The sequence below is a fragment of the Prinia subflava genome, chromosome 3 (genome assembly GCF_021018805.1).
Source record: "Prinia subflava isolate CZ2003 ecotype Zambia chromosome 3, Cam_Psub_1.2, whole genome shotgun sequence".
NCBI classification, from domain to species: Eukaryota; Metazoa; Chordata; class Aves; order Passeriformes; family Cisticolidae; genus Prinia; species Prinia subflava.
In genome coordinates this window covers 20,327,863-20,342,203 of record NC_086249.1, presented here as the reverse complement: position 1 = coordinate 20,342,203, position 14,341 = coordinate 20,327,863, and the positions used below count along the sequence as shown (strand labels likewise).

The following is a 14,341-nucleotide window of genomic DNA, read 5'->3' as shown; positions in this document are numbered from 1 at the left end:
ACAAGGAATGCTGCAGTCCCTGAGCTCCAGGATCAGCTCCTGGGCCAGCAGGGCTTTGCGGCATCCCCCTGCTCCTTTCCAATATCCACTACTGAGTGTACATAAGCAGTCTCTCACAGGATGACATGAAGGTGACATTCCAAACAGAGGGAGTAAAGCATCAGCAAAGGAGAAAGGGGACCTTCTTCTCCCTCCTGGCAGAGAGGGTGATGAGCACAGTGGGAACAGAGCAGGGGCAGAAGTCTCAGGTTCTTTAGCTCTGGGAAGGATTCATAACCTCCAGCCACTTCTCTCTTCCTGTTAGACTCTTGTTTGCACACAAGCAAAAAGGATTTGGCCAAACAAGAACCAGAGAAGCCCATCTTTTTAGCTTAAAAATTGCTAAGAAATAATAGTAAGGAGATGAAAGGTGATTTGCATAGAGGCTGAGAGAAATTATCACTTCCAGTAGGACAAAACAGCAAATCCAGAGTGCTTAGCTACCCAAAAAGGTTGCAGGGTACATGGTGGTGACATTTCAGGGTGTAGTCTCAGGCTGTGATAAAAGAATAAGACAAGCCCTACAGGACAAAGGTAAAATCCAAATCAGATATTTATTTCATATTTTTTATTTCAAAACCAGGAAACAACCACATTAATAAGCATATAAAATCCATCCGAAATATTCACAATGCCGTTACAGAAAAAGAAAATAACAAAGATACCATGTGAGAAAGGCCTACACATTTCAGTCCAAGCCAACACACATCTGATGCGAAGTATGGAATGCTCTTATGCACAGCTGTGGGGGGAATTTCCTAACATACAGATACCCATATAGAAATATCATGTCTGGATGCACTGGAGGTCAAAGGAAGGGCACAGAAATCTATGTAAGTGAGCCAAAATATCAAACTGGGAGAGAAGTCATATATAATGCTTCCAAGAATAAATATCTGGCATGTAAGCCTAATAAAAAGCTAGGGAAAATTGGATGTAATATGATTGCATTGTGCAAAGCTGGGGCATTTCAAATTAATTCACAGGAAGCATTTAACAGCAGCAAATTTAACTGATGTTTGCAAATGTTTCTCATTAGGGAAGGTAGAAATGTCATCACTAGTTACTGAAGACGTCAGACAGACCCAACAGAATATACATCAATGGCAATTTCTCTAACCTGCTCTGAAGCATTATGTTGGCAAGAAAGCTTGGGCTACCCATGCTGCAAAAGTCTTGCTGTCATCCCAACCTTTCTAAACCTTTCCTGCTTTCACCGCCTTGGAATCTGTGGGGCTGCCTCTCTTCTAGGATATCCAGTAATGAATTCCAGCAAGTCGACCTGAGCTTGACCACATCCAAAAACTGCAGCTTGATCTCAGAAGAGCAGTAGTTGAAATTGTGCTACCTCTGTGCTACCTTTAGATATTTTGTGCAGGTCTGGACAGGCATGGGCCTGGAGCCTGTCAGAACGCTGCAGTGAAGTAAAGCTGCCCCTCCTTGACTGCAAGTGTACCTGATGTGCTACTTTTTGTCTGCCTGACCTGAGCTGAGGTAGCTCGGCAGGGAGGGTGGGGGACACACAAACTCAATTGCCCGGCAGAATGACAAGCAAGGACACCGACATTTACTGATGAACAAACAGTTCCTGCCTGCCACATCCCTTTGAACAGAGGCACTATTACAGAGCTGTACACATCTACAAAGCACACTGGTGAGCACCACAACATCATGCAGACCTTCCAGAGAGGATATATGGGGCAAAAACTATCTGGCCTTCAACCAAGCAGGGGACTGAGCACTACAGACTTTTTGCACTGCTAAACTGGCAAATTCCAGTAGCTCTGGTGTCTAGTCCTGCACCTCTACCCTTACGAACTTACATGTACCACAACTGACCATGCCTGTGTCCAGAAGGGTCATGCTACATGCCTCTGTAATATTTATAGGAACAACTGCTAAGAAAATACAGCTTTGAAAAATAATTTTTATCCTCGCACTCCTTTAACTGACAATCTGCAAGTTTCAGAATTTATGACATACTAGACTATAACAGAGAAACCAAAAAGAAATAAAATTAAGAGAAGGCAGGAAAAATTACCTTCTGGTTTGCAATCACCACCCTCAATCATCCGCAGAATGCTTAAAACCGTGTCTGAAAATATAATCCAACAACACCCATTGTAAGATGCCACATCACACTCTCATCAACACTTGAGAACAATTCTTTCAAGTAGCACAAAAAATCCCTAATAATGGAGATTTCAGTGCAGAAACATACCTCTTCCACAAGTACACAACTCTTCAAATTTCTTTCCAGAGGGCACAAATAACTTCAAGGTGATGTGCATAATTGGCTCTGCTGTACATACCACCTAAAATGCTCAATCTCCTTTTTAGTACCACATTTCTCCTTTACAGTCTTATTGCACCTCAAGTCTACAGCATCTTTTGTTAGAATAGCTATTTCTCTTAAACTTCTCCAATTTCTTTACCTGTACATTTTTGTACACCATTAAAAAAATAAATATTTACAAAGTGACATACAAATAAATAAACTGAAGTAAAAGTATGCTTTCAGTCTGTCTATACAAAAAATAAAAGAGCAGGAAAAAATATGCATGTGACTTGGTCCCCTTTTTCCTGAGGCTAAAAAAAGTGCACACTGGATAGGAAAGAGCAAGAGGGCTTTTGGTAAGCTTGCTAAATTCCAGTGTAACACCTTACACACGCACACAAAGTAGACTCAAAGGGCTGGGGACTCATTTAGCGGGTCACTTCAACTCACTACAAAAATAGTAATTAGGTTCAAATACATAATGGTCACTGTGTGCATAAGTATGTTAACTCCAAATGGCAATTTTACGTTGAGAAAAGTAAAAATATTGCCAGCTCTTCTCTGTTCTCCTGATGTTTGTGGCAGGGAAGATAAGATTATTTTTGCGAGTGCCAGGTGCTTTCCAGTATGGCAGATCACCCATATCAGATTTGCTTAATGCTGGCAAGCCTGGCGAAATGGGTGAGGAGCATGTGGGTTAAAAGAAGAATATAGCAGCAATTGAGATGGGGAAGAACGCCCCAGTTTTCATGGTTTTCTTTGCTCATTCCTTTAATTATTCTTTAAGCATGAACGAGTTAAAGAACAGGTGTGTCATGGATATCAGGCAGCTGCTTTGCCAGCTTTATTTGCTGTTCATCTCCACCATGGGGGTTTTCTGGGGTGGTGAGCCATTGTTTGTTCCTCGTCCTTCAAAGCCCCTGGAGATGTCTTCAAAAGTCCTGCCTTTGGTCTCTGGCACTTTGAAGAACGTGAAGACAAAGAAGATGACCAGGAAAACAAGGAAGATGAGGAAGACATAGGAACCACATAGTTTCTGCAGAGAGGAGAAATACAAAAGGCTTTATTTTCAAATTACATGTAAGGTCATTTGCTGTTGACCATTAAAATTGCAACACCTTTCTCCAACAGTGCCCTTACTGACTTTTTCTCATCACAGCATTTTTAAAATTGAAATCACATTCCTACGGGCTTCTAAAGGTCTTGAATCTTCCTGAGGGTGACTAAAATTAATGCTTTTAAAGCAAAAACCCCTGATGGGCTAACTAAGATGGCTCTTCCAATTATTTGGAAGTTGCAACCCGTGAAGGCAGTAGAATGTAAGGTGAGCAGCAGCCTCCAGTAACAATCATAACACTGACTCAGAGACCTCTGGAAGACTCACCAGACCTCTTCTCAAAGCAGGGACAACTTCCAGGAGAAACTGGGTTATTAGAGGTCATGTAGTCATGTGTCAAAGTCTCCAAAGATGCAGATTCTACTACCCTTCTGGACACTTATTCCAATGCTGCAGTGCTCTCACAGTGTTTTATAAAACAGGACTTACCTCTGCATAGGGGAAGAGCATTCCCACCAAGAAATTGGAAGTCCAGTTGGAACAACCAGCCACTGCCATGGCTGCAGGTCGTGGGCCCTGGCTGAAGAGTTCTGCCACAATGAACCACGGGATAGGACCAGGGCCAATCTCAAAAAGAGCCACAAAGCCAAAAGTGGCAACAATGCTGATGTACCTGATCCATACCACAATGTCCTGCAAGGTAACAAAACACCATTAGCACAATGCCATCTCCAGTGTCACACTTTTCTCAGCTGCACAGTGAACACTGTAGCAGTTCCCAGAGTTATAAAGCCGCTCTGTCCGCTGCACACTTGGTTATAGCCCTGGCTACAGGGCAAAGCAAAGCAGATATATTTTCATGTAAGTTCCTGCTGGGGTCAGCCTGGACAATAACACTGATCACTCACCTTTAGAGCTAAAGCTACAGTCATAATAGCAGCACACACAGCCATGCCCGCCAAACCAGCCAAATGGAGGGTCCGGCGCCCCGCACGCTCCACCAGGAACAGCTGGAAAGAAGAAGGCAGAAAGAAAAAAAAGTCCATTACTTTGGCAGCAAAAGCGGGACAGACTTCCTTGGTCAGTATCTCCTGCACCTCTTCCTTATCTGCCCGTAAACCTCAGACCATGGTGATCTCAGTGCAGGTCACCAGGCTGGTCCATCGTCAGCACAAGTTCTTCTACTCTGGTTATTGCTACTGCTTTCTCTCATCACTCTTCTTCCCCACATGCACTCCTTTTCCACCTTCTCTTTCATCTAAGATAACAACACCTCTTTCTGCCCATCTCTCCTCCCACCATGCCTTTGATGCCCTCTGGTCTTTGCTCCTACAGGTCAGTGCACAGCCTAGTGCTTTGTCATTGCCTGGCTACTTGTCTGCAGTGCCATGTGCCAGGGACGGGCCCAGGCAGACACACAGCCCTGTCGCACTCACCGACACCACAGTGAAGACTGTGTTGACCACACCAGCTCCAATGGTGGCATAGATAGGCTGTGTGATACCAGCTCTTTCAAAAATCCCTGTAGAATAATAGAACACCTGGGAAGAGAAGAGAAGAAGTTTGACACAGTCACAATTCCATGTTTGAGAGCATGTCCCTCGTCCTCAGCCCAATGGCTTGCATGCCTGGTGGGGAGTTTCTAAGCAGCACCCCACGCTATCAAACAGCATGCTTCCAGTCAAGGTCATTCACTTAGTGCAAGGCTGCACTGTCTCACCAGGGTGTGTGTGGGGAAAGTGAAAGCCTGAATATCCACTTTCCATCTCAGCATCTTTGCCACATGACAAAACAGTGACCTCCAGTCAAGGCACAAAGATGTTTTGGGACTTTGAGTTCTCTCCACACCACACCAAGTGCAAGTTTAGCCAGAGATAAGGGAGGCCCCGAAGATGGGACAGGAAGGTAACTCACAGCATTGATGCCTGAGAGCTGCTGGGAGAGCTGCAGCATGATGGCGATGATAATGGCTTGACGGTAGTTTGGAGAACGGAAGAGCTCTGGCACAGTTGCTTTCTTTTCCTGAGACATTTTAGCACTTTCTTCTTTCATCTCCTGGATGTCTTGAGAAACATCTCGATCGCCACGGAGCTTCTGGAGAACTGGAGGGAGGAATCCAAAGATGTCAGGTACGAGACACACACCTGCTGGCCCCAGGAGGTGTGTGTGTCCCATCCTGCTACTGCAGGAAACCTGAACACCTCCAGTTGGTGTTGAGGCCTGCTGCAGGGGAAAGACCAAGCCTCTGCTGGCAGCTTTCTCTTCTTTTCACCCCAGAGGTCAGGGTGTCGTGATCAGCACAGAAACAGGCCCAGGTCCTGCTCATGTTGACTGATCTCCAAGCTTATGTTTGACCCTGAAATTCTGTTCAGGCTCTTGCCAGAGCCAACCCCAGCCCTCCAAGTTCCCTGTTAAATGCCAGCCTATTTCACGCCTTTCAGGAGGAGCTGGCAGAGTAACAGCAGCTGGTCCTGCTACATCCCACCAGGCTAGGTGCCACTCCTCACGTCTTAATCCCACCTGGAGCCTCTGTTGAGATGCCAGGTTTCTCATGCTTCCTGGCACCGGTGCAACCTAAAGGATGGGAAGGTAGGCCAGGCCTGATGCCCTCCGGGAGTCACACCCTAATCTACCACAGGCTCCAGGATCAGTCCTGGCCTCCCACTCGAGTTCAGTGCAGGCTGGGAGCCAGAACACTGCCCTGCCCCTTTGAGATGAGTTCTTACCTGCTTGGGCTTTCTCCTCCTCCATCTTGTTGATCAGTAGGAAACGGGGGCTTTCGGGGCAGAATAGAAGACCTATACACTGCAGAATTGCTGGGAGGATGGTGAACCCCAAAAGCATTGGCCAAAGTCCTTCAGTGCCCATGATTGCCTCCAGTCCAAAGATCTATGCCAAGAATAGAAGAGAAATCAGTGATTTTAAACACTTCAGTTCCTCACTCCCACCCCAGTATGACAGGACACACACAGTGCACTGATGGCAAGTAAAGCCCTCCTGGCCCCTCCCCAGCCGAGGGCAGGATCGGGTTGTGCCAGGCCTACCTGAGCCACCAGGATGCCCACGACGATGCCCAGCTGGTTGAGGGTGCCGAAGGCCCCGCGGAGGCTGGTGGGCGAGACCTCGCTGATGTACATGGGCACAAAGCCCGTGCAGAGGCCACAGAAGACACCAATAACAAAGCGGCCGATAATCAACATCTCCACCGCCTTTGCTGCCTTAGAGAAGGCCATGAGAAGGCCACCAGTAAAGGCCAAGACATTCACCAGCAGCATGGAGTTCCTCCTGCCAGGGCAAAGATGTCAAGACTGAGCTTAAACTGGGAATACAGCAGGAAAATCATTTGGGAGAGGGGTAAAGGTAAACCTGCCCATGATGTCCCATCTCAGGGGTACAAAGAGAAGGGAATAATTCCCATTCAGCTCATCCCTTGGCCTGCAATCCTGCTTTTTGTAGCCCACACATTCTTGCTTCCTCCCTAGACATCTCCTCCCACCTCTGCCCTCTTCTTCCCAATACTCCTTTGTAAAGGAAAAGTTCTCCAACAGCTTGCATCCCTCTTCCCAACTTACCTGCCGAATCTGTTTACAAACAGACTGACTGAGAAGGAGCCAATCATGCCTCCTACTGAGAAGATGGCCACAGAAAGTGACCATAGTGAGGTAAGGAGTTCTTGAGAGACAGGCGTCCCACTCCTTTCTGACAGGGTTTTGTTGAAAAACTTCCGGATGATCTGCAAGAGGAATCAGGTAGTGAGATTTACAACCAACAGGGAGGCATTTCACACTGGGGAGAGGGGACACTACTGTCTTCCTTCTGCTTCCTGCTGCCATGAAATCAGAGAGAGGCCCAAACAGGCAGCAACGAGTTACACAAGGGGGAGATGAGGGCACAGAAGGAGGAGCTTTCACTGAGAAGCAGCAGTATGATGAGGGAGAGTGCTTCACTGAGTTGTGGGGCAGGCAGGGTACCCACAGGACAGCAGTGTTTATTAAGGAAAACAGGCTTATCTTCTGAATATTTCAGATGATGTGAGTCACTAGTGCTTCTTGGGAGGAGGCGGGAGACAGTTGGGAATGAAAGGGAACAAGAAAACATGACCAGTGAGTGGATGGGAACATTTCTGGCAATATCAAAACACTGACAGCAGGGCTAGGATTTCTAATATAGAAATAGTTGGAGACACACAAAGCTTCACTGAAGTAAGCCTGAAATATTGTTTATTTTTTACATAATACTGTCCCAGGGAGATGTGACAGGGCCATGTTGCTGGTTTCCTAGACACCCTCTTAGCTAGTGAGGTAAATTCTGGCATGGGCTGGGGGGGGACAGAGTGTCTGCCCCCAGCAGATGGCAGCAGGACATTAGCTAGGGAGGACTGACCCCATCCCCCACCCCTTCCCGGAGACAGGGTGGATGTGGTATTCATGACTCAGTTCTTGACAGAGGAACCATCTTAAAGTTACATGAAAACCACATCTCTCATTTTCTTCATCTCTTGTTTCTTAGGCTACAGTCATGAGATGATTTGGTCAAATGTCCAAGTCACAACCCTTTTACAAGCACTGAATCTATACTTAACACAAGGAAAAAATAAACAAGTAAAACAAACTGGAAATAAATTAAATTAGGGCAGCTGTAATTCCTACCAACCCTTAAATGTTTTCTGCACACTGCTCTCTACATTCCTTCTGCCATGGTTGGTTTATTCTGACTCAAAACTGAAGCAGCTCACATTCCTCCACACACCACATATGGCAGAGGGAGCCTTCCTGCCCTTCCTGTGCTCCTGATTAAGAGAATTAACCTCTCTGCTCCCTCTACTACCCAAAAGTTTGTCCTTCCTGTTCCATGTTGTATTTGAAAGAGGATTTAAAATGCCTTACTGACTTCATAAACCGAATTAATGGCTGCTTGGGAGACAGTCCCTCTCCTTTCTTCACCATTGTCTCCCCATCAGCCCCTCACCCATCCCACCTCCCCAGCTCCTTTTTCCTCTCACCTTCTCAGGTGCATTAATGACACCAGTGTTGTACCCAAACTGAAGAGACCCAATGGCAGCAATGCAAACCGCATAGACAAGGGGCGCTGTGATTTTCTGTGGAAAGAGAGAGAATGATTATTTAGTTAATGTGGTTTTCTACACAACTTGAGTTCCTCTTCAGCATAAACAGCAGCTGCAGCTCATAGGTGCCATGTGCAAGTGCTCTGAGGGCAGGGAATGGGCTTTTATCCAGCAAGGGTTAGTACCAGTAGCATCCCTTGGATCCCCCTCCACGGAAAGGGAGATGAAACCGTACAGCAGGAAAAGTTCTGTGGCTACAAGTAGGAGGGCTTGTCAGGGCCTCCCTTTTATTATCTCCTGACCTTCAGCAACTATTCTCAGCTCATTAGTAATGAATACAGTGGCTGCATTAGTGGCTGTTATTTTGGGTTGATCTGCTTTACAGAAGCTTTTGCTGATCTCTGGCATGTCATGAAAGAAGGGTCTAACTCTTCCCTGAGCCAGCTGACAAGTTCCCATAAATTGAGTCTCAGATCTGCCCATGAGCTACACTGGCAGTCACTCACAACAGTTACAACACGCACTCTTCAGCAACAGGCTTGTTTTTCCCAGGCTGGAGCTTCCCAACCCTGCCCCAGGGCACTGGCACAGCACTGTGCCTCAAGAGGTGGCAGCTTGGGTTGCTACCAAGCTTCCCATCTATTTTTCTTTAAGCTGTGGCAATAGTTGCTATTTTAAATGAAGCACACTCCCTGAAGTTTCAGTATACCTGAATCTCCATTAAATTAAAATAAAAACCACTGAGCCCTCAGAGCCATAGGGAAAGCTTGAAGGTCCAACCTTAGAAGTCCCACAGACTGAGAAATTTAAGTGTCAGCGAAAAGCATCTGACATTTTATTCATTTTTAAAGCTTGTGGCATTTAATCCAGCTCTGAGTGAGGGAGGTGTGGGGGAGCAGGTGACTCAGGAGTTGGCACTTAGGCAGCCAGTGCCTGAGTTGGCACAATTTGGAAAGATTGTGTTCCTCCCAGTCTCAGGAGGTTTGGAAGCTTTTACAAAAATATTAACAATTCCTTTTCCACGACTTTCCAATTATCGTATTTAAGCCTGGCAAAGTAAACTACTTGGTGGGGCCTACTGTCACAGCTCTTCCAGTCTCTCACTTTCTAGCTCAGCTCCAGGAGTAGTGGCTCTCAAAACTGCCCAAAGTTTTTGACAATAACCTTCTGTCAGTGCCGCCTTCACCAACCTTTCAAGCCAAGCACGTATGAAATTCTGGCCTGCACAGCCCTCAGACACGACCAGTTCAGCCTCAAAAAACAGAAACTGGGGAAAGGACTTTCAGGCGTGGCTTCTTCCACCCACATCATGTAAATGTCCACCTGCCCAGGGCAGTGGTGGAGACAGAGTGGACAGGGGGCAGATGAGCACGGAGGTAGCATTCACACCTGAACACACCCTAGGCAGTCCAGACATTCTCCCTGGCAGCCTGTGACCACTCCCCTCATTTTTGTATCAAGGAAATTTGGCACAGAACCACAAGGACACAGCTCTTTCAAAAACATCTAGATGCCTGTAGAAATGTATTATAATATTTAAGCAGTTTTGGGACTCCAGGTCAGGTCATCTCTAGCCAGCAGGTATGGCAAAGCTGAAGAGAACCCCCAGCTCTCTACATGATTCACACAAGAGCACCTTTCCCCCAGGACTCTGCTTTGTCATTGCTTTCAGTGACCACAGCTGGCCTTTTCCTTCTAGATCCTGGGCAGCCCTCACTGACACGGTACATACATAAGCTACAGGGTTAGTTGTTCTACCCTCTTTCACACTTCCCCTGGCTGTAGCCTGTTACTCATCTCCTACCCAGCCTCCCACCGCCTAGACATCACATGGCATGACCCATCCCCTCCAGTGAGCCGGGCTGTGATCTAATGTATGGATCATTTGTTGATGCTGTAAGTGCCTCGCTTCCCAAAAGGCAAACAGGGAGCTCAGAAATAGCACAGCTACACCCACTCTACCTAAAAAGCTCAAGGCTGAGGTCTGTACACCAGCACGGAATTCAAACCACCACCCCTCCCTCCGACCACAGGCGTCGGCAGCCTTCATTTCCCAGGAGATGCTCCTCACCGGCTCCCCTCCTTCACTGCCTCCAACCCCAGGGCTGTACAACTTGTTGAGCCCGGCAGCAGCGGCCTCTCCGCGCTTCTCTGAACGACCTTGAGCAGACGCTCTCCTCTGCTCTGCCTCATCCTCTCACGCTGCCCTCATCTCCCATCAACATGGCGATGAGAGCCCCGGCCTCCCCCAGTTCTGGCTATTCCCGTGGATTCCCCAGCATCCCGCCCCGGGCTCGGGTGGATATTTGCTGTCTCCCTCAGTACGCTCAAACACACGCAGCCGTGAGCTCGCTCCAGTGCCGCACACCTCACTCGCAGCTGCAGACAAATATCCCCTGCTCTCCATGGGAGAAGGACATGCTCTGCCGCCTTCTTGAAATTTAAAAGTCCTTTTATAAGCCATACTACCACTATCCCAAAAAAACGCCTTTAACATCAATTCCCCGATCAGCATCCTAAACCCTGGGACGAACCGAGTGCGGCGCCGCCAGGGAAACAAACCCCGTGACCAATATCCTACAACGCGGACAGCATCATGTGCATCATCAGGCCACGCGCACGAAACCAAAATCGATCTCGCGACCTGCGACAACCTCTCCCGAACTGCGCGGTCCCCGTCCCCCCTCCCCTCCCCGCCCCCGCAGGCAGAGCCCCCGAAGGGCCGGGCAGCGGCCCCGCCGGGAGCGCCGCCGCATCCATCCCCGCATCCATCCCCGCCGCAGCCGCACGCCGGCTCCGCCGCATCCCTCCGCCGAGGAGCCCGGGGCCCGAGCGGCGGCCGCAGCGGGGGGACAGAGGGCGGGCAGGAGGCGGCGCCGGGCTCCCTACCTTCTTAGTGTCCATGGCTGGGGAATCCCGGTGCCCGAGTGGCGGCGAACGGCCGCCCGTGCGCACCTAACGGAACCCGCGAGAGGCGGCGGCTGCGCGCCCGCCCACGCCCGAGCCCGCCCCGCGCACGGCCCGCGCCGCCCGCCAGCCCATTTATGGGCCCCGCCGTGGGCGGGGAGACGGCGGCGAGGGCCGGGGAGAGGCGGGGCTGCCAGCGGGCACCGAAACGCGGAGCATCCCCCGAGCTCACGCCCCTCCGTGACGGGAATCTGCGTGCGGGGCGGCCGGGCCGTGATGGAGCCGCGGGGAGCGCGCAAGGAGCCGCCGCTCCTGGGAATGCCACGCGCGAAGTGCTGGCTCAGGGCACAAGCGGTGCCTCGGGTGGCTCGCACCGACGGCGGCTGCGTGGCGTGAAGCGACGCCTTTATTTGTCATTTGTCGCATATAAAAATAAATGGCTTTATTATTCGGCGTGTAAGCTGGAGCGGCAAGGCGGGCGGTGACGGTGCAGGGGAGCCACACAAACAGCGCGGGCAGTATGCTGAGGGCTGTGCCCTGCGCCTCCCGCCGCCTGCAAAGCTGTGCATGAAGTGCAGTTCTGGGTAGCTGCGTTTCGGGGATTTTTTTGTTTGTCTGGTTGCCAAAAATACATTTTTCGTGCGATGTTAGAATCTGCGGGGGCAAAGCTGAAGCTGGGATCTATTCCCAGACTTATACCCTTCCTTACAAGGGCATGTAGCGACAGGGCACGGGGGAATGGGTTCAAAATTACAGAGGGCAGGTTTAGATTAGAAAATAGGAGGAAACTCCTTACGGTGAGGGTGGTAGGGGACGGGCAGAGATTGCCCAGAGAAATTGGGGATTCCCCATCCCTGGAAGTGAATACGGCCAGGTTGGATGGGACTTTAAGAAAAAAGTAGAAAGTGTCATCGCCCAGGGCAGGGAGACTGAAGCAAAATTATTTCTAAGGTCCTCTCCAACTCAAACCATTTGATGAGTCTGTAATTCAATCAAAAGCTACTGTGCTCCACAGTTACTGTCCAACCTTCAGGTCAAACAATTGCCAGGCTTTTCCAGGAGAATAATGAAGAGTTGTGCTTTGAAGCAAGCAAAAGTGCTGTCAAACAATAAAAGTCTTCACTGAATTAAGAATCTGTCAAGGACTTTGACTTCAGAAAACAGCAGCAGCTGAGGGCTGGGGGCAAGAACAGTGGGGAAAAAAGCTGACTTCCCCTGTTTGTTATTGTTAGGAAAAATACCTTGAGACCAGACACCACTTTTGCCATCAAATTCTGGGGAATTGGAACAATCACATTTTAAATTCGATTCTGCTGTTTATTTGGTGTTGTCACCTGACCACACGTGGAAATTAACTGGAAATTAACAGGTCAAAGCTTTTCTTCACTCACTCTCAGAAATACCCTTTTATTTTATGGATTTATGAGGGTGAGTGATAAATACCCTGATGGGGTGTTTATATGTTATATTTGTTTGATAAACATGTCATGGGTGTTCTCTGTGTTGTTGTCAAAATATTATTGCCAGCAGAAAAAGCGTGGAAGGGCACGGGACGCCTGCACAGTCCTCCTCCTTGGGCCGTGTGACAAAAGCCTCGTCACACCCACGGAGGAGCACGGAGAGACAATGGCAGAAGGAGGGCCCCAGCTAAACCTCTGCCCCAGCTACTCCCGGGCCCCTCACAAGGGCCATTAGCACATCAAAGGTTCCCTTTTCGTACACCCGGAGGAAAACAGGGACACAATGCCAGGTGACAACCCAGATTAAGGACCCCCTGCCTGGGCCAGCAGCTCAGGAGAGCCATCAGCCCAGGTGTGAAATTCATCACAAAGCCCAAGCTGGAGCACCTTTCAAACTGTGAAAGAGGAGGTGCTGTGTACAGGGCCACGGACACCTTACAGCATGCACGGGAAGAGCATTTTGGGATTGTACAAGACTTACTATGGGATGTTTAGGGGAGGAAACAAAGAGGGAAAAGGGAGCGATATGGGGGAAGAAGGGACAGTTCCATGAAAATTCGTGGCTGACCCGCAAAATGTCTAGCCTTCTCCTGCACTTGGTTAGTACAGTTTGCCCTATGTCGTGTTAAATCCTATTTTTAGCTCTGAAGTGCTCCCTGTAGGGGTGTCTGCTTGTCTCTAAGGGTGAGGCCATGCCAGGTTGGCTCCTGGCGGGACCGGGAGTGTCCTGGCCATCCATGCACACACCTCTGTGTGTGTGTACCAGCAACAGGAGTGGGGCTGCACCCTTGAGCCAGCATCGGAGACTGGTGTCTGTGGTCAGACTGGCTGAGCCCAGCTCCTCGGAAGGATCCACCTTATGTTTACATGTATATTCCCCACTGCTGGAGCTCCGTCCTGCTCCTCCTGTGAGGTCACTGGAGCTGTTTGTGTAGCTGCACCTGTGTCTGTGGAGCTCTGTGGGGCAGCTGTGCATCCGTGTGCCTGTGCAGCGTTTACGAGTGGGCTCACACATGTGCCTGCAGGGAATACAGGGTCATTCCTGCTGCTGGGAGCAAGGAGCTGTGTCAGCCTCACCTCTGTCCAGCCTAATTCCCTAACACTTTGTTTGAGTAATTCTGGCTCGCGTTTTTCTTTTTCCTAGCTTATTTTCCATTAGTTTGCAAGCATAGCAAGCTCTACATTGAATCGGATCACCAGCTGTCCCAAACTCTGGCATTAGCTCTGGAAATATTAATTTAGTTATTACTGTGAGAAGCTGCCATATTTGTGGAGGCTTTAAGCATATTCACATTTCAGAGACAATCTTTGGACTGCATTCTTCTGAGATGTCCTCATTCGTTGTTTATTCTTAACCCACGGAAGTCTGTTGCAAATGCTGAGCAACCCAAACTTCAAGATTAGATTAAATACATACATAGCTACCAGTCCAATTTAGAAGCAATAAAAGTTTAGCTGAAAATTAGATCTCCAACACATAATGCAGAACATCATGGCTAGCGCGGCTTTATTTAACAGAGCTGGAGAAGTAAACA

The 14,341-nt window shown here is 48.8% G+C and overlaps 1 protein-coding gene across 1 annotated transcript; it reads right to left on the bottom strand.

Annotated features, from left to right (window-relative positions):
* Positions 1-574: 574 nt before the first annotated feature.
* Positions 575-11,750, bottom strand: LOC134548993 (solute carrier family 2, facilitated glucose transporter member 3). Its single transcript, XM_063394303.1, has 10 exons — positions 11,329-11,750; positions 8,377-8,472; positions 6,947-7,107; positions 6,419-6,659; positions 6,101-6,263; positions 5,289-5,476; positions 4,811-4,915; positions 4,283-4,384; positions 3,864-4,067; positions 575-3,353 (listed from the first exon to the last, which is right to left on the bottom strand). The coding sequence occupies exons 1-10, from the start codon at positions 11,341-11,343 to the stop codon at positions 3,162-3,164; spliced, it is 1,467 nt and encodes a 488-aa protein (XP_063250373.1). The 5' UTR covers positions 11,344-11,750; the 3' UTR covers positions 575-3,161.
* Positions 11,751-14,341: the final 2,591 nt, after the last annotated feature.

Bases quoted from the DNA above. Each gene is read 5' to 3' on its own strand.
- LOC134548993 (XM_063394303.1), bottom strand. The intron at 4,916-5,288 runs GTGAGTTACCTT...TTCTCTTCCCAG, and splicing joins AGCTCTCAGGCATCAATGCT to GTGTTCTATTATTCTACAGG. The intron at 4,068-4,282 runs GTGAGTGATCAG...GTTACCTTGCAG, and splicing joins CTGTAGCTTTAGCTCTAAAG to GACATTGTGGTATGGATCAG.